This window comes from Podarcis erhardii, assembly GCF_964252035.2.
Source record: "Podarcis erhardii genome assembly, chromosome: 1".
NCBI classification, from domain to species: Eukaryota; Metazoa; Chordata; class Lepidosauria; order Squamata; family Lacertidae; genus Podarcis; species Podarcis erhardii.
In genome coordinates this window covers 83,378,218-83,405,765 of record NC_138497.1, presented here as the reverse complement: position 1 = coordinate 83,405,765, position 27,548 = coordinate 83,378,218, and the positions used below count along the sequence as shown (strand labels likewise).

The 27,548-nt window shown below is 43.6% G+C and overlaps 3 protein-coding genes across 4 annotated transcripts in view; all 3 read left to right on the top strand.

Moving 5' to 3' along the window:
* Positions 1–27,548, top strand: part of CNTF (ciliary neurotrophic factor) — a 160,063-nt gene that overhangs the window by 27,914 nt on the left and 104,601 nt on the right. The gene's annotated exons all lie outside the window — the stretch shown is intronic.
* On the top strand, positions 1,557–10,784 carry FAM111A (FAM111 trypsin like peptidase A). Of its 2 annotated transcripts, none has more exons than XM_081880974.1 (2): positions 1,557–2,224; positions 7,730–10,784. In XM_081880974.1, exons 1-2 carry the CDS (start codon positions 1,961–1,963, stop codon positions 9,524–9,526), a joined length of 2,061 nt encoding a protein of 686 aa, XP_081737100.1. In that variant the 5' UTR covers positions 1,557–1,960; the 3' UTR covers positions 9,527–10,784. The 2 variants fall into 2 exon arrangements, with proteins under 2 accessions (XP_081737100.1, XP_081737101.1); XM_081880975.1 differs by lacking the exon at positions 1,557–2,224 and adding an exon at positions 3,970–4,060.
* The window catches only part of DTX4 (deltex E3 ubiquitin ligase 4), a 39,751-nt gene continuing 25,594 nt past the window's right edge, over positions 13,392–27,548 (top strand). Inside the window, exons 1-2 of the mRNA XM_081854895.1 lie at positions 13,392–13,647; positions 16,633–18,421. Of these exons, the coding sequence (XP_081711021.1) occupies positions 18,211–18,421 (211 nt within the window). The 5' untranslated portion in view covers positions 13,392–13,647; positions 16,633–18,210. The remainder of the gene's footprint in view (positions 13,648–16,632; positions 18,422–27,548) is intronic.

Sequence of the window (27,548 nt, the reverse complement as noted above, 5' to 3'; positions counted from 1 at the left end):
GTATTTGCTAACGCTGGAAATGTGCTTAGATGGAAATATGCTAAAGTTCAGAGTGGTTTCACTACTGCTTTCCAAATGTTGATTTTTGCCAATAAAAGAGGCTCTGCAAAGCTTGCTCCTGCACAGCTCACTCGCATCCAACCTTGTGTAGTCTCCGTTATTCCTACACTAGTCTCTCTCACTTTCTCCCCATCTGCACAACTGCAGCTGTATGGGTTAGATGTTCTTGCTTCGAAAGATCCAAGCCAGCAGTGTCACCAAAAGGAATACAATAACCTCAGCAGAATAAAACAAAATAAAAAAATTCCTTCCAGTAGCACCTTAAAGACCAACTGAGTTAGTTCTAGGTATGAGCTTTCGTGTGCATGCACACTTCTTCAGATATCTGAAGAAGTGTGCATGCACACGAAAGCTCATACCTAGAACTAACTCAGTTGGTCTTTAAGGTGCTACTGGAAGGAATTTTTTTATTTTGTTTTGACCATGGCAGACCAACACGGCTACCTATCTGTAACTCAGCAGAATAATGTATGAATCCTAATCGATGAGTTCATAGGACATCAGCAACACTTTTAAAAAAAGTATTTTGTTGATTTTCAGTTACGAATGAATTTGATATAAAAAGGAGAAAATAAAATAAATGATATCAGCAATAACAACAACAGGTTGGAGTACAGAGCCCATGATGCCACTGCTCAGGTGGCTCCACAACTCTGCCCCACCACGTGCCCCACTCTTGCCCCAAAGGCAATAGCTACCATCTCACCTGTTGGAGGCATTATGCCCCTGTACACCTGTTGCTGGGAACCAGGAATGGGGAGAGTGCTATTATACTCAAGTCCTCCTTCTGGGTTCCCACTAGTTGGCCACTGTCACTGTCACCTTTGACCCAGCAGGGCTCTTGTTATGTTCTCAAGCACAGCTGTCCTGGTTTCTCACCACTTCTAGTATCAATAAGATAGGGTTTAATTGATTTCTCTTAATTCCCCTGCCCCTGAACAAAGACGTTTTGTCTGAATTTCAGATTTATTTACAGGAAAGCAAAGAAAGGAGAACAAGCAAACAAAACAAATGCAGAACAGCGAATAGATGTTTTACAGCATCATCTACAGGCAGAAGTCGTGAAAAGCAAGCAACTTGTCTGTTTCATATTCAACAAAACAGCTTTCCAGGGAAATGTTTGAGTAATAAATCCATTGCTGCTGCCACTGTCCCTCAGGTTTGTGAAGGTAAGATTCTCCTATTTTATGTGTAGCAGGTGTTATCTAATGTTAATAACAGAGCTGGTCCATTGGTTTCAATGTCACCCAATGTCCTAAGTTCATGAAGGAAAGGTGTCATTTTAATGTGGTTAGCTTGTTCTTCCCTTAATTCTGTTCCAGAAGAGTATTAAATAACAGCTTTGGTGACAGATAGGTAGCAGTGTTGGTCTGCCATAGTCAAAACAAAATAAAAAAAATCCTTCCAGTAGCACCTTAAAGACCAACTAAGTTAGTTCTTGGTATGAGCTTTCGTGTGCATGCACACTTCTTCAGAAGCTTTGGTGAGGCATTGTAAATAAGGGCACACAGGTTTGTTTCCTTCAACAATACACGAAATATCTTCCTCCCTTGGATTTTCTTCTTCATATTTGACTTATGCTTTTGTAGGACTCTTTTGTTAATAGGAAAGAGAACTAGATGTGGGATCAGATGCTACAGCAGTTCCTGGATCTGAAGCGCGGTAAACTAGAAATAGCATCCAAAAAGCAGGTTCTTTGGGGAATCGCTCATCTCCTCGGCCTCTCCTGCCGCTCTGACCCTCGAAAGGCGACAACGTAACTACAAACACTCCTTCCACTGAGTTGCGTTACAAGCCTAGGCAAATCTCGCCCGATTTAGCACGGTTGGCTATGAGAAGGCGGGTTTAGGGAAATAGTAAAAGGAGGACTTTCTGTTTCGTTTCTCGGGATGCAGGCCCGATGACGCTCTTCCCCTTTTCTTGGCATCGCAGCGTCTTCTTACCTTGCATTTACAGTATCTTTTTCCCTTGGCTCACTTGGTTTTCGACTTCCAGCGGCTTTCGGGAAGTTCTTGCAGCGAAATTTGGAACGGGGAGAAAAGGGGCATCGGTGGCTTCTTTCCCGCTCCTTGTGGGTCAGGGGTATCCCTTTGACGTGAAAGGGGCGGCCTCTCCTACACTCCTCTTGCCAGCGCGCTGTCGGTCACGGACTGGGAAGACTCGGGTAAGTACTGTAAGTTCCTTCTGCTACAAGAGAGGCTTGGAGTCGCACCCCCCCATCCCACTTTCACATCCCAGGAATCTGCTTGGATTGGGCTGGAGAAGGAGGGTTAACTTCCTATGTTACGGAGAGAGCCGCAGCAAGTCTCTCTACTCCTTGAGCCTGCCTGCGGTGGCCAATCAATCTCCTTTGTTGGCATACAAGAGGATGCAAAAATAGATAAACCGAAGTGTAAAATTGGAGCCTGTTCAAAAAGGAGGTACTTAAAGACAAAACTAATACAGGCATAAGTTTTAAAAGTGCCTGTCAAGTCTTATAGCGACGTAATTTCATGGCAGCTCTCAGAAATTTGGCAACATCCTGCTTATGACTGCACAGTAGAAACGAAACCTTGGGGAAGTCAGCCATTTAACCTTTATTTCAACATGGGGTTTAATATTTGTCACAGAACGGGCAGTAGAATAAGACGAGTGATGGTTTCGATCTGTCATATGGCAAGGAATATGGGATTTCTGAGAATCTTGCTTGCAGAATCGCAGGTGACATGACGTTAAATCTTGCATGGGAAAAAGCTCTCCGTTGGTGAGGATCGTACTATACGTAATCGTACTATGGAGTGGCCTGGCCAAACGAAGGTAGGATCCCTAATCCCAACGGAGAGCAAGATTTATTGGATGCACTACTGAGATTTTGGAATTCAGTTTCCAAAAATCTGTGCTTAATTGTTTGAAATGTTTCTAACAGTGGGAGCGTAAGTAGTGAATCCAATGATAAGCCAACGGTTTTAATTTCATTCTCAATACAAGCTAACCATTTGGAATGGTGGTATTCCAGCAGCATATGAAAAATTAGGGAAGAGCGGTCAGATTTAAAATGGAGACGTAGCCAGAATGTTATAATAATGAGCCATCCTCTAGTTTCCATAAGCCTTTGTCCAATTTCCAGGCACATGGCTGTATACGGGATGTAGTTTGGCAAACCCAGGGTTTTATGAAGGAATTTTGATTTGGTACATTGCAGCTAGTGGTTCATTGTACCAATCCATAATGGTAATTTGGATGTACTTTGGCTTTAAAAGCCTGTAGTGCAGCGGGAACATATTGGTTCCCTTTATTGAAGAAAACGTGGGTGATAGCTGAAGCGCTGGTATCCACCAGTGTGGGAAATTTGCCAGTTATCTCACCTGTCTCTCTGTGTGTTTTACTCCATCCCACTATCACTTGTGATTCCCCTGCCCCAAGATTCCTTGAACCTGTAGTTTCGAAGCTACAATGACCAGCACCCTTAAAGAAATACACGAAGTGTCAGGAATACGGTATATAGTTTCTCATGCTGTACATCACTGAGCAGTTGCTGTATTCCTTCTTATTAGCAAAAGCAATATACTAATGTTTGCTTCCTTAAATGTTTTTCTTGAAGGTGCTGTGAGAGCACAAAATAAAGTCTCTCTCTGCTCACGTCTTCCATTTTTTTTAATGCTGAACCACATAGACATCAACCCACAGTAGCACAAATAAGCATGTGGAGAGGTTATGTCACTGGAAGATTATATTATATGGTAAACATCTGAGCAGCATGACCCAAACAGTTCTTTTTTCATTACTGCTGTTGCAGCTGTTGTTGTTCATTGTTAATGTATATAGTGTATGTATCATCCGTTTATTGAAATAAATAAAATAAAGTGTAAAAAAACAAAACAAATAGCTGCAAATTCACTGATCTCTGAATCTGGTAACTTCCCCCCTTAGTGTATCTGCTTGAGTAAATATGAAGCACCATAGCAGGAAGAAGAAGTCCATTACAAGAAAGAGTGATGGAAATATCCTTCCTTTTCTGAAGGTATGACTTATTCGGAAGAGGGATTTTCTAACAATCTTCCAAAGAACATAAGGGGTGGTTACTGAATATTTTTATTTGCTGTCTGTAACAATTGTTGTTGTTGTTTAGTCGTTTAGTCATGTCCGACTCTTTGTGACCCCATGGACCAGAGCACGCCAGGCACTCCTGTCTTCCACTGCCTCCTGCAGTTTGGTCAAACTCATGCTGGTAGCTTCGAGAACACTGTCCAACCATCTCGTCCTCTGTCATTCCCTTCTCCTTGTGCCCTCCATCTTTCCCAGCATCAAGGTCTTTTCCAGGGAGTCTTCTCTTCTCATGAGGTGGCCAAAGTATTGGAGCCTCAGCTTCACGATCTGTCCTTCCAGTGAGCACTCAGGGCTGATTTCCTTAAGAATGGATAGGTTTGATCTTCTTGCAGTCCATGGGACTCTCAAGAGTCTTCTCCAGCACCATAATTCAAAAGCATCAATTCTTTGGCGATCAGCCTTCTTTATGGTCCAGCTCTCGCTTCCATACATCAGTACTGGGAAATCTGTAACAGTTATTGCTGGTTAAATACTGCCACTGTGTACTTCTGTTTACTAGCCTGAATGATTTTCTGGGTCCAGTATACTGTATGTGGATCAAGCTTTCCATTTCACATGCAAGAGGGCAAAAATTTGCATAACATCAGCATAGTTTGTGTCATATGCAAGTTTGTGTTCCCTTTTGCAAGTGGCATGATGGGGCCACACGCAAGTAATGAGATATCCACATGCAAGTAATGAGATATCTGACAGGCGGAAGCCCTATTCAGCCATTATTTACTCCTGTGTTGTACAAGGAGGAGGAGCAGGGCTGCAGGGAGGAGAAATACAGGAGCAATGAAGGTGTGTATGTTTTTCTTTGATGTCCATGTATGCAGCTCAAATGCCTTTGGTGAGAATACTTTGGCACACATAGTTGCATAGTCCAGAGAAGCCTTTGTGTGTGCAATTGAAATATCACCTCACTACGGTCCTTCTTGCTGAATGCACGGACATCAGAGGAGGGGCATGCAAAAAGCAAACATAGACAAAAGATTTCATCCACTCTTTTATGTGGGGTCTAGGGATTAAAGCAAAGCTATGCTGTTGCACCAAGGAACAAAACCACATAGGGCCTGTAGATGCTTACTATAAATCAGGTAGCCCCAAGATTGCTCTCTTTTTGCCCTGCCCTTTTCATCCCACCCTTCCCTGTGTCCATTGATTGATTGCCAGTGGCTGCTGGTTGTTGGCCTAGTTAGCAAACCTCAGCACCCACCCTATGCATTTCACTAACTAGCACATCAGTACTAACCAGGGCAGTTCAGAACCTGCTTCTTTTACTCTTGAAGGCGGTGTGGTAGGTAGAGCAGGGCAGGGGAACATTTTTCAGCTGAAGGGCTACATTTCCTTCAGGGAGTCACATGGTAGGCAGGTCCGGAGCCCCAAAGTGAGCAGAACAGCAAAGGTAAGTATAACCTTTGCATAACTGGCTAGTTCCTCCACAAATTCACACACACACACCCATCCTCCATTGAGGCAAGCAAGAAACGTCAGTAATCAAGGGTGCAGATCAATCTAACCTATGGGATGAGATTTGAAATGTCCCCTGCTGTGGCACTGCTGGGGATAGAGATAATCCCCACTCAGAGACCATCAAATGAAGATCTGCTAGCTTTTTCATTGACTACTGCATGAATGGAAATTGCTAAGTACTGAATCTTGGCATGCCGGAGTTTGGTCAGTTGCATTAGCCAAAAGACTGACTAATTATAATAATAGTAGTAATAATATATTTATTGGACCCTGCCCATCTGAGTGGCTTCCAACAGAATATAAAAGAACACAACCAAACATTAAAAGCTTCCCAAAACAGGACTGCCTTCAGATGTCTGCAAAAAAAAATTATCTCTTTGACACCTGACGGGAGGGTGTTCCACAGGGCAGGTGCAACTACCAAGAAGGCCCTCTGCCTGGTTCCCTGTAACTTCACTTCTTGCAGTGAGGGAACTGCCAGAAGGCCCTCAGAGCTGGACCTCATTCCAGCCAGGCAAAAATACTGAAAGTAAATGCAAAGCAGGCCTGGTGAGGGGATGTAGCCTGGGCATAGCTTTCAACGTTTCCCTTTTTAAAAGGGAAATTCCCTTATTCCAAATAGGATTCCTTGCAAGAAAAGGGAAAAGTTGACAGCTATGAGCCTGGGAAGGGCCAAACAGAAGGGCTTGGGGGGCTTCATTTGATCCTTGGGCCTAAGATTCCCTGTCCCTAAATTAGAGCTTAGCCATAGGTTTCCCTCCTACTGTGTGCAAGCAGAGAGTGGAAAGTCTGCCTGGTGAGTCTTGTTACCACAGAGAAATTGTAAAAAAGCAGCCAAAGCTCCTGTTGGACAGCACTGATGATGAAATGAATGTTGAAAGCAACACAGAGGAATTGGGTTGTCAAACTATTTCAGACCCCCCCATGTGTCTCTATTTTCCAGGGACAGTCCTGGATTTACAGAAGCTGTCCCAGTTTCTGATTTGTTCCTGGAATGTCCCACTTTTCCTTAGGATGTCCCTATTTTCATCAGAGAAATGCTGGAGTGTATGGAGTTATGTGACCCCTGAGCCAAGGAGATAAGAAACTATACAACCTTTAGAAGACAGCTGAAGGCAGCCCTTTAAAGGAAAGCTTTTAAAATGTTTAATGCTTTATTATGTTTTAATGTGCGTGGTGAGCTCCACATGTTGATGTTGATGTTGTTGTTGTTAAATAGGTTGTCCCTATTTTCATCAAAGAAATGTTGGAGGGTATGCTATTTGTTTTCACAGTACCCCCTTTGCCTTTCAAAGCTGCATCACAGCAGAGTAATAGGAATAGCTTTCCTCACCACAATCCTGTGCTGATATGTCAATGCCACTTGCATTGTTTGTCTAGAAGTTTTCAAAGACATGAGAGCCTTGCTCTATGGCAACCCCATACATGACCCCTTTCTGTTGGTCACTTCTGGAAAGCTTGCTGGCATGGACCATGAATGTAGTAACATTTGTTGCCTCCGGGCCAGATGAACTGTAGCATAACTGGCTGTGGACACAAAGGAAACACTCATGAGTAGCAGCAGATGCAACAGAGTTACTGTGACTCATTAGGAATCAAATCAGAGAAGGTGCCACGCCAAGAAGGTGTTGTTTCCCTATTCTGCTAGGAGCACACCTGGCAGTAGTGCTGCTCCTATATTCTTCAGGCCTCAGCCTAGCTCCCCACTTTCTAGTACTAGTACTAGTACTAGTACTAGTACTAGTACTAGTACTAGTACTGTAGAGTTGGAAGGGACCCTGAGGATCATCTAGTCCAACCCCCTGCAATGCAGGAATATGCAGCTGCCCCTTGCGGGGATCGAACCTGCAACCTTGGTGTTATCAGCACCATTCACTGGTATTCCTGCCATGGTCTACATCAGGCATAGGCAAACTCCAGTTGTTTTGGGACTACAAATCCCATCATCCCTGACCACTGGTCCTGTTAGCTGGGATGATGGGAGTTGTAGTCCCAAAACAACTGAAGGGCAGAGTTTGCCTGTGTCTGGTCTACATGTAAGCAGCTACTATCTGCAAGCATGTTGTTTTTTAAAAAAGAAAAACACAAAGAAAATATATTATTTGTTGACTTCCCCCCTTTTTTACAGTGCAAAAATGAGGCAAGCTCAAGTGTTGAAAGAGTGGGATCTACAAGTGCACCCACTCTTAAGATAGAAACTGAAAATCATCCTACAAGAAATACTCTTCCTAGCAGTGAGAAATCAACAGATGAAGAACGAGAATTCACTGTGAATTTAGCTGGTGATGGGAAGGACCATGTGGTGAAAGGCAGACTCCACGACAGTGTGCTTTCTGCCCTCAAGAAAACAAAAGATATTCGCACCCATATGGAGAAAAACAAGCACAAAGAGATCTACCTTATAGGGAAGAAGGGGATTGAGGGTTGCATTAATCTGGGGATGCCTCTGAAGTATATGCCGGATGGCTCCCATTGTGTAATGAAATGTTATAAGGTTCAGCAACTTGAGGACTCTGCTGGCTTAGGGTATCGCCAGGATGATAACAGGGAGAAGGAATGCATTTTGTTCTTCATTGACCCCAAGCCGGCACAAAGCAGTAAGTTGATTAGATGCAGTCAACTTATTGATGAATACTGCCTGCTGTGTGTATTTGCACCGAAAGGAGAAACCATAAAAGATGCCCTGTGCAGTGATTGTCGTTTCAAGCCTGAGCTAAAGGAAAAAGACTGGAGACTGATGGAGGGTAGGAAGGCCATAGCTAACACTCATTCAGTTAACAATTTATCTAACAGGACCTTTTATGTGGAAATGATGAAATCTGCTAAATCTGGTGGCGGTCCAAATAGCTCACAGATTCCCCATGGGAGGCAGCTCCAAACCTGTCATTATTTTAAAAGTGATCTCCTAAGCTTCTATCCCAACTTAGAGGATCAAAAGGAGATCATGGATAACTTCTTTGCAAAAACCAAGGAGGCACAGAAGCATAAAACGGAGGTCCTCAGAGTGTGCAGAGTAAACTTTGGCAAGGAGATAAGCAATGCCATAACAGTTAAGATGTTAAAGAAGCTGGCAACTCTCAGTCAGTCAGTTGGGTACATAAAGTGGAGCATTTCCAGAAAGGAGGGTGAAGCTACTTGCTTTGTGTTGTGTAATAGCTACATACTAACTTGCCACCATGTGGTAAGATCAATTGTTGGAGAAGGGATTGAAGAAAAGGAGTGGGCATCCAAAATCAGCAAGGCAGCCCATGTAACATTCTCCTATGAAGGCGACCACCCTAAAGATGAAGACTTTTTTTTACTTGAGGAGTGGTTTGAAATATATGATGTTGTTCTTGATTTTGCCATCCTGAAACTGAAGGAAAATGGAAACAAAAGTAGACTTCCTACAGGCTTGGTAAAGTTATGCTCCCCTCCACCATTTAATGGGCTTACTTACATCATTGGTCACCCAAGTGGAAAAGCAAAGTCTCTGGATGCCTGTTCTGTTGTCACTGTGTTTATGCGTCAGAAGGAATTTCTTGATCGTTGGCAGCAGGGTAATGAGGCAGAACACAGCAACACCAACTGTGGTCATGATCCCAAGAGCATATGCATCCATATGTTCAATCCAGCAGTTTTCTCAGATGTTTCCAACAACCCTGATGTAGTCACCTATGATACATCTTTTTTCTGGGGGTCTTCAGGTTCACCTGTGTTTAATAGAGATGGCCAACTTGTTGCAATGCATGCTGCTGGCTACGTTTATGGAAACAACTCCAAGCAGCGCAGCATAATTGAATTTGGCTATTTGATGACGTCAATCCTCTCAGTAATTGAAAAGAAGGATAAATCTTGGTATGACTCTGAAATTGGTCCTTTCCGACAGGCTTCTTATGCTACAGAAGAGGCTACCGTGTGTGTTGAGCCTATGGATGTGGATTAAAAGATCTATGTTCTATGATGATCCTTCAGTCTGAAATTTGGAAGATATATAGGGCCTATTAATTGATTAAATTGCATTTTGCATTTTTAAATATAGTTACGCTTCATTACATACAACACTTTTAAAAACATGTATCATATATCATTTCAAAGCAGTGCCATCCACCCCAACTTGAACATCCAATTCAGAAGGATAACATGGTTGATGGTATTGAAAGCCTCTGAAAGATAAAAGAGAAGGAACAGAAAGTCAGTTTCTTCCAAGAGCACCTGGATCTGGTCCAGAACCCAATCAAGAACCTTGCCTAAGAAGGGGAGATTGGCAACTTGCTGATAATTACTTAGATTTTCTGAATTCAGGGAGGGTTTTTTAAGGAATGGCCTTGCCACTTCACCTCCCTGACCCAGTCAGCTTTCTCTTCCCTGCTAGCTTTTATCAGCCAAGAGAGGCAAGGGTCTAGAGTGCAAGTGGTCACCCTGACAGATCCATGCACCTTGTACGCATCCTCAAGCCTTACGAACTGAAACTCATCCAACATAACAGGACTAGTCATTGCTCTGGACACCCCTTAAGATTCATCTGCTGTAACAGTGGAGTCAAGGTTCCAGCAGATTCAAGTGATTTTTATTCTCAAAATACTTCACAAATAAATCGCAGCGAGCTAGTGTCAGTTCTGCTAGCTCCTCCGTGCTAGACTGTAAAAGGCCCCATACTACCTGGAAAAGCTTTGTCAGACGGCATGATGAAGATTCAATGGAGTCAGCAAAGTATCAGTCGGCTAAATGATGAGCCTTCACCAGTGTTCAATTGCATTCAAGCCGTCTTCCCACTTGTCTCAGTGATCAAGCTCTGGAGAATACTAGGGAGTCAAGTGGACTCCACAAATTAATATATTTGATGTAGTAGCTATTATCTGACTGGCTTTCAACCATGCCTATATCCCACAGTTACCAGTGTTGTTGATAAGTTAAGGGTGCAAAGAGTATGAGTGAGATTAAATGGTTGTGTGGATTTAGGAAAATCATTGTAGTAGAATTTGTGTTGTATTGATAAAATAAGTAAGGAAATAAACCCATTTTCCTTGCCACAAAGTGTTGACAAAAGAAGTGAAATGAACTGAAATAAGGGGTGAATACCAGGCTACTACATGATTGCTTAGCCATGCATATTGGCTACACACTCATTAAAACCTCCCCTCACACTCTGCTTATATATCTCTTATCCAAAGGAAATAAAAATACCATTGAATTTCTTAACACTTGGGGAATTGGAATGTGCTGTTATTTATTTTATAATTTCTATATAGTGTTTAGAGTGCATGCATAATTAATTTGCATATATTATGTCATAGTTTCACTTATGATTTACTGGGGTTCTTTCTGTCCTTTGCTTCAATCAATAAGACTCTGAATTCCTTGAACCAGTGTGTTCTCAATCAAGTTCAGTTGCTTTCAGTTTATTATCGGTAATAAGAACTTAAACAAGAAAACTTATTGAAGATGTACAATATGAGCAGCACAGATGCTATTATCCCAGAGATGAAAAGAAGATAAAGTCCCTACCAGAGAAGAATGGCAAATCAAATTGTTGGACTATGTCGAAATAGCAAAATTGACCCAAAAGCTCAGGAACCAAGAAGACCAAAACTTTGACAAGGAATGGGAAAAGTTTATAATTTATCTTGGAGACCACTGTAAACAGATGTAAACATTAGCAGGATTGCAGTAGCACTTGTAATGTCTTGGGTATTATGGAATGACATTTTATTTTGTTTTTTGTTTAAATGGAGTATAAAAAAGAGGCAGTTGAAAAGATTTAATAACAGAACCCATGGAGGGGATGGTGGGAAGTCCAGAGCTTCGATATGTATTATGTTATTTCTATAATTTTATACTTGTAAAATCAAATAAAAATATAAAGAAGACATACAATATGTACCCTAAGCTGTGCTCTGTCTTCCTCTGGTACTGACTTTGATGTAACTAATGGTGCAGACATGGGTCTCTAGTCTAGGCAGAGTCACTGGATGCAGGACAAGTGCAGAGAAATCCTGCACAAATAGGTGTTTAAAACATGCCACTATATCCACCTCACAAGCAGCACAAACAATTGGCAGTGACTGATACCCTCCATTAATTTGTCTAATCCCATTTTGAAGTAGATGGCCATTCCTATAACTTGTGATAACGAATTCCACTGTGTGAGGAAGTATTTCCGTTAGTCTGCCCTGGATCTTCCAACATTATGTTTGTATGGTTCTCGCATTACTGTGGCAGGGCTGGCGTTTATGCTACTCCATGTCTCAGGGGAAAGTCTCTCTGTGACTCTACATGGTCCCACATTTCGTAGTGAAGTGGACTGTGCTTAGCAAAACTCCAATTCACAGTAAACCAGTTCCATGGGATCCTGGCATGTGAGAAACGGGCGCCTTTGCATTTTAAAAAAGTGCCACAGTGCTTTCTGAAGCCACCCAGTGTGTGCACCTTGGCTTTATTCTAGAAATCAAGCTCCCGAGACTAGCCATCAGCAGTCATGGCATGAAACACGTAACATCCATTAACAGTAAATCACAGAGTTAAATGGCTGTCTTCTTTCATTAGTAGCTGCCTGAAATGACAAGTTTTTTTCCCTTCAGTGGCTGGCCTCAAGCCTCTCAGGAGCAGGCTGTGTTTTGAATTCATCAATAGCTCACCTGGCAACATCACCACTCACAGAGCCACGCTTAGCGAAAGTAAATCAAAGAGCTTGTTTCCAGGACATTATTTGATTGCAGTGATTTTTACCGTTGGCATGTTGAATTAAAGTCCTGGCTTTGAAGTCCCCAACATGGGGTTCTGCCTTGCCTGTTTGAAGGCTCTCAGCTGTTCACATCAACTCTTGCTTTGAAGTGAACCACTGCAGTTTCTTACTGAGACCCCACCTGTGTTTTATTGACATATCCTGAGGATAATAATAGGTGGTGATACTATCTTTATAGAAAATGTTAAAGGAACTCATTCAGGGTAAAGCTGCCTTTTTATTGTAGCTTTATTCAGATTATTTATTAAATTTGTATACCACCCTTCATCCAAAGATCGCAGGGAGGTTCACAACATACAAATATAAAATGAGAACACAATACATAATAAAAACAAAAACCGATAATGCCCTCCCACAAACACACATTTTATTATTTATTAAATTTTAAGCATTTATTATACTTTAAACCTGCAGGAATTACAGAACTGGGGTTTATCAGTTGCTTATTTACTAGTACATAAGCCCTAGGCCACAGCAAACATCAAGATACAATAACATACAACTTTATGTACAGTAGTTAAAAACGTTTCTAGCCGATACACTCAAAACTAAATGGCCAAATAAATAAATCCCAAATTGACCTCAAATATTTCTCTGCAAGGAGGAAGGAAACAGGAAAGCCTCTCCATTGTCTTTTGCTTACCTGTCTTAAGAGCGTATTTGTGTATTAATAGAGCAAGCCTGTGACCTGGTTTCAGGAATTAAAGTATTTACCCTCACAAAAGAATGGCCAGGCTGCTCAGGTAAAGCAATCAGTGACCATTAACAGATATCCTGGCCACATGTATATATTAGATTCAGGCATGTACTGAATTCATACTTAATGATACAGTCATACCTCAGGTTAAAGTTGCTTCAGGTTGAGCATTTCCGGGTTGTGCTCCACGGTGACCTGGAAGTAACAGAACATGTTACTTCCGGGTTTCGCCACTTGCACATGTGCAGACGCTCAAAATGACGTCACGCGCATGTGCAGAAGCGGCGAATTGCGACCCGCAAACACACACAGATGCGGGTTGCGTTCCCTTCAGAATGTGAATGGGGCTCCCATTCGCATCCAGAGGTACCACTGTACAGCCTAACTGACTTCAAACACTTGATGTGAAGTTAAAAATAGGATGTGTAAAGCACTTTGTACACGGAAAAGTGCTTTTGACATAATTCCAAATAAAATATTTCTAGATCATACTAATATGGCCACCAGAATTTTTAGCTTCCTTGATTTGCTTTGATCCAGCCTCTAAGCATTGACCATAGGTTGCTTTTTTTTTATTAAAAAAAATGGAATTAGCTTCTACACTAGCAAGATAGATTAGAAAAAGGTAAAAGGTAAAGGGCCAGTCTTGCCAGACTCTAGGGTTGTGCGCTCATCTCACTCTATAGGCCGGGAGCCAGCGCTGTCCGCAGACACTTCCGGGTCACGTGGCCAGCGTGACAAGCTGCATCTGGCAAGCCAGCGCAGCACACAGAACGCAGTTTACCTTCCCGCTGGTAAGCGGTCCCTATTTATCTACTTGCACCTACTTGCATCTACTTGCACCTACTTATCTACTTGCATCTACGTGCACCCGGGGTGCTTTCAAACTGCTAGGTTGGGGGAAGGATTTATACGATCTGAAGAGAAACCAGGCAAGATATTATAAAGAAATGAAGGAATGGTTAATACAACCACTGAAAGAAGTGTGTAACCAAATTTTGGAGGGGAAAAAGGCTCCCGAATCGTGGAAAGAAGCATTCATCTCACTTATACCGAAGACAGAAACTGAGAAACATCAAGTTAAGAACTACCGCCCTATATCACTCTTAAATGTGGATTATAAAATTTTTGCAGACATTTTAGCAAAAAGATTTAAAAAAGTGTTGTTAGAGGAGATTCATAAAGATCAAACAGGCTTTCTCCCAGGGAGACATATGTCAGATAATGTAAGGAATATTATAGATATTTTGGAACTACTGGAGACTGATATAAATAGAAAAGCAGTTTTAATTTTTGTGGACGCGGAGAAAGCCTTTGACAATATCTCTTGGAGTTTTATGAAGAGGAATCTCCATGGGATGGGGGTAGGCCAAAACTTTGAAAACGGTATAGGTGCAATATATTCAGAGCAAAAAGCTAAATTAATTGTGAATGGTGTAGTCATGGACGAAATTCCAATAGAAAAAGGGACACGACAGGGTTGCCCAATATCCCCTCTATTGTTTATATCGGTCCTGGAGGTGTTGTTGAATATGATTAGAAGGGACCAGCTGGTTGAAGGAATACACCTCGGAGCTAAACAATATAAGTTAAGAGCATTTGCAGATGATCTAGTTTTGACTTTACAACAGCCAGGAGCCAGCACAAAAAGAGTTTTAGAGTTAATTGAAATATTTGGTCAGGTGGCTGGTTTTAAATTAAACAAACAAAAGACAAAGGTACTGGAAAAAAATCTAACGATGGGGGAAAAAGATAGTTTTCAAAGAGAAACTGGCTTGGAGATAACAAAAAAGGTGAAATATCTAGGGGTGAATCTAACATCTAAAAATATGAATTTGTTTAAAGACAACTATGAGAAATGTTGGTCGGAAGTGAAGAAAGATTTTGACACATGGTCTAGATTGAGATTATCCTTGTTAGGCCGAATTGCTGTTATTAAGATGAATGTATTGCCGAGATTGTTGTTTTTGTTCCAGACACTACAAATTATAGATAAGATGGATTGTTTCAAGAAGTGGCAGAAAGATATATCAAAATTTGTCTGGCAGGGCAAAAAACCCAGAATAAAATTTAAGATTTTAACTGATGCAAAAGAAAGGGGGGGTTTTGCGCTGCCGGACTTAAGACTCTATTATGAAGCAGCAGCTTTCTGCTGGCTGAAGCAATGGCTACTTCTTGAAGACACAGATATTTTAGATTTGGAAGGGTATGATAACAATTTTGGCTGGCATGCATATTTATGGTATGACAAGGCAAAGATCTATAAAGGCTTTAAAAATCATATTGTCAGGAAAGCTTTATATAATGTTTGGAATCGATATAAGGATTTGTTGGAAAATAAAACACCCAGATGGTTGTCACCAATGGAAGCTAGAGCAGTTAAAAAACTTAATATGGATTCAAATTGGCCAAAATATAGTGAAATTATAGAGTATGATGGTGAAAAAGTCAAATTACAGAGCTTTGAGAAATTAAAATCCAAAGTTCGAGACTGGTTACATTATTATCAGATAAATGAGACTTTTAAGCAGGACAAGAAATTAGGATTTCAGAAAGAGAGGTCAAAATTGGAAACAGAACTGTTAGAGACCAATATTAAGAATTTGTCTAAAATGTATACCTTGTTGCTGAAATGGAATACACAGGATGAAACAGTTAAATCAGCTATGATTAAGTGGGCACAAGATGTTGGTCATGATATTATGTTTGCTGACTGGGAGCAGTTATGGACCACAGGCCTTAAATTTACGGCATGTAGTGCCTTGAAAGAAAACATAATGAAAATGATCTATAGGTGGTACATGACTCCAGTCAAGCTTGCAAAGATATATCATTTGCCCAATAATAAATGCTGGAAATGTAATGAATGCGAAGGAACTTTCTATCATCTTTGGTGGACCTGCCCAAAGGTTAAAGCCTACTGGGAAATGATCTATAATGAAATTAAGAAAGTCCTTAAGTGGACATTTGCAAAGAAACCGGAGGCTTTTCTCTTGGGCATGGTCGGCCAATTGGTACCAAAGAAAGATAAAACCTTTTTTATGTACGCAACCACAGCAGCAAGAATTCTCCTGGCAAAGTATTGGAAGATGCAAGAATTACCTACTCTGGAAGAATGGCAGACGAAGGTGACTGAATTTATGGGACTGGCAGAGATGACCGGCAGAATCCGTGATCAAAGGAGAGAGACGGTGGAAGAAGACTGGAAAAAATTTAAACTATATCTTAAGAACTGTTGCAAAATTTCGGACTGATAAAATGTTAAGGGTCAAGAAATAAAGAACTATAGCTGTAAATAGTTAAGTTAAGAAAATTTTGAGGGAAACGAAATATTGAAAAGGAATGAAGGATTGCTAAAAATTTCTGAAACAGGGGTGCAGTGAAGGGGAGGCGTGGGGAAGTCATGTGTTGTTTATTTGTGTGTTTTTTGGTTTTATGAAAATTAATAAAAATTATTAAAAAAACAACAACAAACTGCTAGGTTGGCAGGCGCTGGGACCGAGCGACGGGAGCGCACCCCGCCGCGGGGATTCGAACCGCCGACCATGCGATTGGCAAGTCCTAGGCGCTGAGGTTTTACCCACAGCGCCACCCGCGTCCCTAGAAAAAGGTAGAATTGTCATATTTAGAACGAACATTGTGGTATCCTTAAAAATTATCAAATTTATCATGGCATAAGCAAATGGACTCCACTCCACTTCATCAGATGTGTGAATCCTGAGTTATAGCGTACATCTGTCCCTGTAACTTGGGTTAACACTTTTGAAGTATTGTCACAAGGTTGGCTTATGCCGCAATGGTCTTTAAGGTGCCACAGCTACGCCTCTGGAAAATATCAGAAAGCTGTGCTTTTTAGGAGAGAGGACTAACGTTGCATTTTAAAGTTACAAAATTATTTAACAGGTAAATGACCCAAAGGAATGCTTCGTCGCCACTGCCTCCTCTGATCTCAGCTGTGAAGGAACTACTCTCACATCCAACTGCTTCACCTAATTTTCCTCTCTGCAAATGCTGGAGGGCACTAGAGGCTGCAGTGAGGAGCTGTGGCAAATCAGTGGGCCTGGCTGGAAAGCAATGGCACGGGCGATTCTGCAGACGGGCCTTTCCTCGCATGCACGTTCTCTGCTTGCTCGTGGTGGCAAGTGCCACCCCCCTGTTTTGCGTGCGATGGTTCAGTCCCTCCTGCCGCGGCTTCGTTTTCTACGGTCAGCAGATGGCGCCCTGATGCTGGCCAGAGGGGTGGGCTTAGGGGCGGGGGGCCGAGCATGAGGTAATGGTGGTGAGAGGAGGAGGAGGAGGGGGCTCGCGCGCTCGAGACGTCGCGTTCCCGGGGAGCTCGTGCTGCGGCTCCTACTCCAAAACCTTGCTAAGGCAGGGAAGTTGTAGCGGGAGAGGCTGCGGGTTGCAATAGGCAGGAGTGAAGTGCCCGTGCCGTGCAATGGGTGATTGTTTCTCCGCTGTGGAAAGCGGGCATCGCGTCTGGTGGAGGCTTGCATTTCTCCTGCTGTGCCGAGAAAATCCCACTCACCCGGATTCCTCGTAGAAAGGAGGCACGCAGAAAAGCAACAGGGAGGTGGAGCTGGAGCGATTGCTGCATCTAGTGCACGGGGAGGAGGAGGAGGAGGGGGAAAACTAGAGCATGAAATTCCGAGAAGGGCTCGCTGAGAAGGATCCCCCGTGCAGCTGCAGAGAGGAAAACAGGAGGAGGAGATGCAACTGGTGTAACTGAGTCACCCTCCTTGCGCTGAAAAGATAGTGAGAAATTCCCATCGGAGCCACTTTACAGAGCAAATGACGGAACCTGCTTTTCCAGCTCGCTGAGTGGATGGATCCTTGTTATTTTTTAAATGCATGCATTTTTATAGGCAGTGAAGCAAGAGTCTTCAAGTGGGTGGGATGAGAGCTTTAGAAGCCTTTTTTAAAAAGGTGCATGAAGCGAGCAGAATCGAGGCGCTTGTGAACCCCGCAAAGCCCAGCTCTTCGCGGCCGGGGAGAGAAAGAGAGAGATTTGACAAGAGCAAGATCTGGAACTGATCCAAGAAGCAGCCAGCCAGCTAGTGGCCGTGACGTTGCAGAGTTTAAAGGGGGTAGATGAGACCGATCGGACGCTGACCGGGCGAAAAGGGGCTCCTCCGGGCGCCACTTGGGATCGGGAGAGCTTGCTTGCTTGCAGGAGACCGCCACCAATATGCTGCTGGCTTCGGCCGTGGTGGTTTGGGAATGGCTGAACGAGCACGGGCGCTGGAGACCCTACAGCCCCGCCGTGAGCCACCACATCGAGGCGGTGATCCGATCCGGGCCGAGAGTCGGGGGAAGCGTCGTCCTAGGCCAGGTGGACAACCGCCTGTCGCCTTATATCATCGACCTGCAGTCCATGCACCAGTTCCGCCAGGACACGGGTGAGTGTGCCCCGGCGTGGCCTGGAGCGCCCACCCCACCGCGTGGCCCGGTAGCCGGTCCTCGCCTTCCTTTCTCTTCCCCGGCCGGTCCCATCTCTCCCTCCCTTGCCTGACAAAAGGCCACACCGGGGATCGAACCCCTGGGGTCGAGAGACGTGGTGTCCAAAGTAATCTAGGTGGAGATCCGTGGTGGGATCAGCCCCTCGATTGGCACGGGAGGGGAAGGCGGCGTAAGAGAGGAACCGATGGGGAGGCTGGAGAAGGAGTCGCCCGAGGTGGGTGCGCGCGGTACGCTGGCGTGGCAGAGGTCCCTAACCCGCCCGGCGACTGCGAAGGCAGAAATGAGACGAGGGAGCTCATCTAAGGGTTTCTCGGCCACCTGGATGTCTTCGGAGTTCCTCTTTAACCTGGGCAAACCTTGTACTTTGGATTAACGCGAGTGCAAGTTTGGGAACTGCCTGCGCAGCCCAGTCATCTTCACAGCCGAAAGTGCCGTTGCTAGTTGTTCTCAGGTGCCTTGCTTAGCCTTCATGAACTCCCAAGCGCTTGCATACCTGCAAATGAAAAGCAAGTGTGCGACTGCGGGGTGGCAAGGGCTTTCTGGGCCACAGGCAGTATTGGGGGGAGTTTACTTGGGAGTAAACTCCATTGGTCTCAGTGGGATTTAGTCCTGCGTAAAAATGCATAGAATTGGACTTGCGTGTGCCTCAGAACAGAGTGGAAACATAGTTGGATCACCTAGGTCCAGGGAAGATTGTGTGAAGATTGGGGGAATATTATGGGATATATTGGAACTTTTTAGGTACTGGGTCAGAGCAAGACCGAGCAACAAGGAAAACCAGAATTTCATAATAGCCATTCCCCAGGAATCGTGAAGAAATATTATGTTCATTGTACTCAAAATCTTTGCACTGCATTTTAAGTGGTCTGGAGTCAGTTAACCCCCCCCCCCTCTAATGCATTTTAGAATATCCCACTTCCCCTGTAATTGTGGGTTGACAGGCAGTGGCAGATAGTGGTTTACTTACCCAGGATGATTAAAAGGTTGTTAAAGAGTAGCAACAAATCCGAGTGAAATGAAACTGTGTTTGCACCCTGAGGGTTCTCTACTCCTCCTTCACCCTGGAGTCTTGGAAAAAACAACAAACCATATGGCTCTGAGTGAATGGATGTTTACTACTGGTTCTGACCAAAATTAATGTTTAGGGACATTCATCGAGGATATATGCTAACCTTTAGAACTCGTGTGTGAAAAAATGGAAGTTATTTCCATTTTCTGTCAGTTGTCTGCTTTCTTTCAGTTTTCTTCTGTCAGCTAGGGTTGGGGGGGGCACAAGGCTGGAATAGTAGTGTGATATTGAATAGCAAACTGAATAAAGTCCTGCTGATTGGCAGGGTTTAGAAACATTGGTTAAGATGTGGGTGGTGCTGCTGCTGCTGCTGCTCTCCGCCTCCCCCTCCCCCCCTTTATAAGCACCTTGATCAAAGGATTTACCGGAGGGGCTGAATGCCGCTACTTAAAATGTTCTTGAAATACCTTCAGTGATGCAATTGCAGTCTCATGATTGAAGGGGGGGGGGGAATCAATTGTAGGTGGAGAGAGAGAGAGACTGAGTGCTGTCTTTGCTGACAAGAGGAAAATACCCTGGGAAAGCCATCAGCCTCCTTGGCTGGGAATCCCGGTTTGCTACTGCCAGTGAGCTCACGTCAAGAAGAGGTAAAGCTATTGGATCAGGAGGAAAGCTGGGAGGAGATAGCAGGTGAATCAGGCCACCACAGTGCGTAGGAATGAGAGCCTCCCCTTCTGGTGCAGCAGACTGCATTTTGGATAGACTGAAGCTAGATGAGGGAGGAAGAGATGTTGAAAGCAAGACAGAGGAATTGAACAGGAATATTTTAGGGGAGGATCCTCTAACTGAACAGAAGAAGGACGAGAAAAGGAGGCTTACAGCTCATCTGAGGGCAAGGGGGACACTGCAAGAGATCTACAATCAGTTTTCTAACTTTGGGGGCTGAGAAGCTGGAAATATTTATAAATATTCCATTCAAGAGAGCTCTGAAAATGTAATAAATCAGCAGCCGATCCTATGGCCATTTGATCTGCTCGCTCCAGGGCTGAAGTAAACCCTGTATCTGGTCTGTCATTTTGAAGGAGTGTTTTCCCCCCATCATCTCTAAGTATATTTTACCTTCAGTTTATTTTAAAATAAAAGTGAGATTTTTTTTTTATTTAAAAAAATGACAGTATGAAGAGAATCAAAATCAGTGGAGTCCTCTAACACCTTAAAGCAACCTTTGCCAACCAGGTGCCCTCCAGATGTGTTGGACTGCCATCAACTGCTAGGCATTGTAGTCCCAAACCTTTGGAGGGTGGCAGGTTGGTAAAGGCTGCCTTAACAAATGGCAAATACTGTATATATTGTGGCCTAAGCTTTTGTAGGCAGAGGCCCAGTTCTTCGGACATACATTATTGCCTTTATCCCTCTTTCCTACCAAAAATGGTTTCTAAAGCATCTTACAGATATAAAACAGATAGGAAAATACAATAAACAAATGAAAATCAGTTTAAACACAAAAACAAATAGTTTAAGACTTAAATAACTTCACAGTCACTCTAAAGAGCAGGTACCCAAGTTATGAAAGGAGATTCTGACTAAACAGTTTCTGACGCTAAGAGTTGGTTGACACAGTGGCACAGACTCCCACAAGAGGTTGTAGACCCTCCTTCACATTGGAGGTTTTAAGTTGAGGCTGGATGACCCCCTGTCTTGTATGCTTTGTACAATTCTGTGATTCTATCCTTTTGAACACAGGTAAGCTGACGGCCAAGGCCTCCCTAGGACCACACAGAGGCTATCATTACAAATAGATACATGTAGTCTTCATAGTAGGGACTCTCAAGCTGAGCTTTAATGCACTGTGGAGAATATACATCCCCAGTACATCCATGACTGTGATAATCATTCCTACAACAGCATCACTAGTAACTATCTGAAGGACTTCCACTCTGCCCTTTCTTTCTTGGTGCCCTGTATGCTAGGAACTGCCTTCCAGAACACTTGCATGATATCACTTCTCTTACTTCATTTAGACATGTGAATCCCAGGTGAGGAACTGGAAGCCCACATCCTCGCTACAATTTGTGGGGCCTTCCTATCTAGTCCACAGACTACTCCAGCATCAGTTAGGCTTGAAAACAGTTTCCCACAGAAGGCTTTCAAGGCCAAATGCAGTGTATACGTTTGTGTGTGGGTTGGGGGACGGGTCATAGCTGGAGAACGAAGGGTTAACACTTTCCCATCTGCAGTCTCCATGAAGATCAAAGCCCTCCCTCCTTTGCCAATTAGTCTTGGAAAAAGCTAGAATGCTTCCCCCCCCCAAAACCCAACTGCTGTGGGGGGGGGGGAGAGCAAAAATTTGTGTATGTATGTATGTGTTTGTGTGCATATATGTATGTTCAAACAGTGTGTGTGTGATGTGCTTGTGCCAACACTGACCTAGTGTGCTTTGGGGGCACACTGGCAATGCAAGTGTGCCCTCAAGGACCTACAAGTTTGGTCCTGAGAGAGCATAGCCTCAGGTGGAAAATGATTCCCCACCCCAGTACTAGATCAACCAATCCATTAACTTACATGGATTAAGACACGGCTACCTATCTGTTACATGGATTAAGCTTTAGTTTATTATCCCCCATTCAGCCCACTATTAACTCCAGAGACAGTTTGAAGAATCAATTGCCTTCCTGGGCTACAAAAGAAGATTACTGGAGGTCATTAGCCTACTTCTCCCAATAGTTTGATTTTGAAAGGTGTGGCACTCCACAGGTTAATTCCCTAAGGTTGGAGCCACAATTTCCTGTCACCCCCTTCAGCTACCAGCCTATCTGTTAGAAGCAGATGCCTGTCAGGCAGTCTGGAACTGCTTTTGTTTTGACTATGGCAGACCAACACGGCTACCTATCTGTAACTGGAACTAAGGCAGTCTGGAAGGATACCATGGGAGATGGTTCTGAAAGCGGAAGAAAAGTCTGCAAGGTTCAACAGGGACACACTCCCTCCATTTGTCTCCTGCTGAAGGTTGTCAACTAGCATGACTAAAATGGTTCTAGATCTTATCTGGGCATCCTGCAAGTAACATTTCGCCTTCACACACCTTCTGTATGGCTTGTTTCAGGTGCCCCCGCTGCCCTGCCACAGAATTTACTGCCACAAATACTTTCCTGCCAGGGTTTGGGAGTGCTATGTAAATCATGCTCCTCCCAGCCCACCAAACAGTTGTGACACCCCACCTACCTAAGCGTCCTCCCATTGCTATATGTACCCCCCACCCAGGGGCCAAAAATGCACTCATCCACCCAATAATGCTTTATTTCCCCTCTGGAAGCATGAGAGTTAAGTATTCTGGGGCCTTTCCACGATAAGGCCTAGTTGCCTTGCTTCTGCTGTACCCTTTGAAGCCCGGCCTTGAAGGCAGGCTGTGAAGTGGAGGCATTCATCCCTGCGGAGCTGAAGTTACCTCACAACTGTGAAATGAAATTCATCTCAGAGCCTTGATGCATGCTTTCTTCCTCTCTGCATGAAATATGGGCACCCACATAAAGAATGTTTGGTGTGTGGATAAAGTATTAGGAGCACAGAAGACTTATGGGACCGTTTGTGTGCTGCTCGGAGCAGTGCAATAGCTGTCTGGAATGCATATGTTAGGAACCCCAGTCTGGAAATCTAGCTCTGCTATACTAGTGGTATAGCAAGTGGTAGAGCGAGTTAAGAGTGTGAACTATGGAGTGGGTATTCCTGATTCATATGTCAACGTCAGCCCAAGCTGGACAGTTTTAGTCCATCCAGGGCCTTTTTAGTTGTGGGACACTGGTTGTGGAACTCCTTCCAAAAGAGCTTTGTTCCTTCAGGCTTTTAGTATTCTTTATTTAGTCTTGCTAATTAATATGGCACGTAACAGGATTGTTAGAAGGAGTGTTAATATGGCCTGCCCACGTTTACAGAGCTGGTAGAAGGATTAACAAGGTAATGAAGATGTACTGCCTTGGACACTCAGTAAAAGAGCTATTACCTGTCTTACATGCCTACTGCTTGCTGTGGCTCCCAGCACCCCTTCAGCTGCCATTTTGATGCAACATATTCACGCATATCAGCACACATATATCATGTCATAAGGAACTATCAGTGAGCAGCAGATGGATGCTGAGGCAAAGGCAGTAGCAAAGCAAGGCAACAGGCAAAGTCTTGATTGTGGCTTTCCACCTGTCGATTGTGAAACAGACTTGTAAGGTTAAACTTATTGCCTGACTTATCAGATATTCATCAACTGAAGGGATAGCTAACCTTCAGCATGCCAGATGTTTCTGAACTACAGTTCTCAGCATCCCTGACTATTGGGAGTTGGAGTCCATCAACATCTGGAGAGCCACAGGCTAGCCACCCCTAATATCCTGGTTCAGGGGTTGCCGTGTTTGAGTGCCCAGAACCTGTAAAAACATGAGAATGGTCTGGCCTTGCAAGACAAAAAATAATCTAGCTGAGCATTCTGTGCACTAGCCAGATGCTATGGGAAAGCTTACACTGTGAACTTGCGAGAGATTGCTATGTCTGTCAGGGGCAGTCCTACCATTAAGCAGAGAGAGGCAGCTGCCCCAGGCAGCTGAATTTTAGTGTCATAAAAGGGACAGAAACTTGTTAAGTTATTCAATTTGAATCAACATATTTTTACTCTCAAGGAGTGGCACTTTTGGATTTTGTGTCTCTGGCACCAAAATAACATGGCAAGTATTTGATCCTATGCACGTTGACTTGAGAGAGGTGTGTGCGGTACCATTTGCCTATGGTGATCTTATCCTATCCTCCATGAATTCAACTCGCCCATTTAAAAAAGGAATTGGTGTTTGGTGACCATCCGTAAACCATGTGGAAATGCACTTTGTAAGCTGAGTATGCATTGCATGAAGAGATAGTTAGAGAGAGTTTGTCCTCCAGTTGTGGCTGATCAATTTCATTGGGCACTTTAATGCCCAAGTTATAGTGTTTACACACACACACTGATAGGAATTTATAGGCAGAGCTTTTGCCATCCTGATAAAGGAAAATTGTGAAGGATGCAACAATTGCACTGATACTGATGGATCATCTGCAGAATTTGGTTGTGCATATCTGTACATTTGTATAGATGTGGATGGTGCCTCTAAAACTAGCATTCTGGCCACTCCATTCCTCAGCATGGCGGATGTGGGCCGAACATTGTGATGCAATTACTACTGAAGGAGTTAGCACTGCAGGGTGTGCTTTTGCTCCCGAGCCATTAGCATGCAGGCCACCTCTTGTCTGTGTGGTGGTGGCCTGGGCTCCCTCGCTCCCCACCCCTTCCCTGAACTCACTCCCTTCCTCTTGAATAAAAGCACTGTCCTTCTCCTCTTTGAGTGGTTGCCACGGTGATAAGAGCCATGTGTCTGCCTGTCCTTCCACCTCCCTCGCTGAATTTTGCTGAAGCAAAGTCAAACTAATTTTGAAGTCTAAGCTCGTCCCATCTTGGCGCTAGAGCCAGTGGGTCAGGAAAGAAAGTGGGCCAGGCAGGCTGCCGGCCTGTCTATAGGCCTTTGTCAGCTCTGAGACAGGCAGAGATTAATGTTTGCTTTGCTCTTGGAAAAGGAAAGGCTGAAGAAGAATACCAACAAATAAACAAAAGTTTCCTTCAAATCTAGCAGGGTCTCTGCAGTTAGGGGAGGCATTCATTTGCCTGAGGAAAGAACAGTAAAGGATTTCTGCCCATTATGTTTAGAATTTTATCTAGAGACTCATTCCTTTGTCCTTATATTTCACTTTTGATATTCAGGGTGTTTTGTAGGACTTCAACTCACTTGTGAATTTGTTATTCCTCCCATTTTACAGATGGGGGTTACAGTGGCCATGTCAACAGTGGATGGGAGGAGAATTAGTGCAGGCAGAATTTCCCACACATGACCGATTAAATGCATTGCATGAGTGAATCCAGCTGTAAGACCATGTCCTGAGAGACATATCAAAGACTTATATCTTATTAAAGGTACCTCATTTTATTCTCACAGCAGTCTTAGGTGAAGTCACCTATTACGTTTCATGACTGAGTGGGGACTTGAACCCACATCTCCCTGGTTAAGACAGACAAGTCTATCCACAGTGCCTTTCAGGTGTCCTATAAAGCCATGGTTGAGTTCATATTTGAACCCTGGTTGATTCAACACATTGCACTAGGTCTGATGAATTATATAGTACAGTTCATCATCTAGCTTGCTTTCCAGGTCTGAATAAAGAACATAACCCCTGCATCCTATACTTCAAAAAATATTTGAATTCAAAAAATATTTGAATAAGGAGGCAGCAAGAGACTTGGGTAAAACCATTAAAGAGCATGGTGGGTTTTGCTCTGCATGTGTATGAGAAAGAGACTACAAGCTTTTAAGCACCAAGAGAAGTGTTTTAGCATTTCCGATACTTTTTTCTTTCTTTCTGGTTTGCTCTTTAGCTGTTTGGGTTTAATTTGTTTTTGTTTTCCAATATTTTGCTACATTTACATGTTGGATTTAAATTGTGTGTATATGTTTTGTGTGAATTATTTTTTATTCACACTCCTGTGCTCCATCGTGGCATCTTTTGATGAAGTGTGGGTAGCAAATATTTTGAATTTTTAAAGAAAGAAATATAAATCCCATAAATTCCAGTAAGCGTGGGCTCATAAGTTTGATGAGCGTCACGTGAAGACTGCTTGAAACAATTCTTACTGTGAATACTTGCCCAATAAGTTGCTGCTGTAAGGTGCAGCACTAGACATGCGAAGGCTTCTGGCGGGGTACAGAAAAATTGGAGGGGACCCCAATTTTCCACCTATTTTTCTATGCCCCCCAAGTTTGGGGGGAAATGAACAGGAGGAGAAAATTTCCCAGGCCTTCATATCTCTGTTAGCACTGCTCTCCCTTTCTCTGTTCCTCCTCATCTGGCAGGTCCCTGTTATAGCAGCAGCAGTACAGAATCCAGCCATGATGGGTAGTAAGTCATCATACAGAGGCCATTTCCAGCAGTCCACCTTATTCGAACTAAAGTCTTCTCAGGAGTGAGGTGGGCGCTGTAACAGCTTCATGGTTGGTCCCCATCCCAACCACCCCAGTGCTTTTTGCTCTTTTCAGGGACTGTTCACAAGACAATACTAACATTAAGAAGAACCAAGTTGGATCAGGCCAAAGACCTCTCTAGTTCAGCTTTTTGTTCTCGCTGTTGCCAACAAGATGCCACTGCTTGAGTGGTAGGACATCTGCTTTGCATGCAGAAGGTCTTGTGTTTGATCCCTGGCATTTCCAGATAGCACAGGGCTAGATGAACCAATGAACGGATTTTGTATCAAGGAGCTTTTATGGGAAACCCAAAAAGGAGGATATGAACTCAACAGCACTGTCTTGCTCATGGTCCCCAGCACCTGAGTGTGTCACTAGAGGCAAAATTGCCACCAGGACTCATAGCCATTGATGGTTTTGTCCTCCATGAATTGAATATATGTAATTACGGTACTCCAGACTTAGTCCGTTCTAAATTAATTACTGCAGAATAAATACAGTCACTAATACAAATTAGAATTCCTATTCCACACTTTAGGACTACTCTTCTCTATTTTACTAAGTGTGCATGCTGCCAGGACCTGGGTTTGGTTACCACTCCCTGCATCGTGTGCATACTGCATAGACACAGGGTGAAGAAATAAGGTTGCCTTTCACATATTTTGAGGAACACTGTTGGTACACACAGTATTCAGGTACAATCCTTCCCCCCCGCCCCTGTAATGTGTGAAGTCTTCATCATTTTTTGCCATGACTAATGGAAGGCACACTAATATTTACCTGGACTGACACTTCAGGTGGGGGGGGGGAGGGAGGACATACTCTTTCAAGGACAAGGTGTAATTCTGTTCCCGGTGCTCTTTAAACTCCTCTGATTGAGAACAGATAGACACAAAAGTGCATTAAAAACCCATTAAAACTGGAGTAATTATGCATGTGAACATAGGCCAGATCCCATTAAATGTGAGTGGGGTTGTTCAGATCTTTTTTAAGGTTAGGATACCAGGCCGGTTTTTGGCAGCCAAAGATCTACTG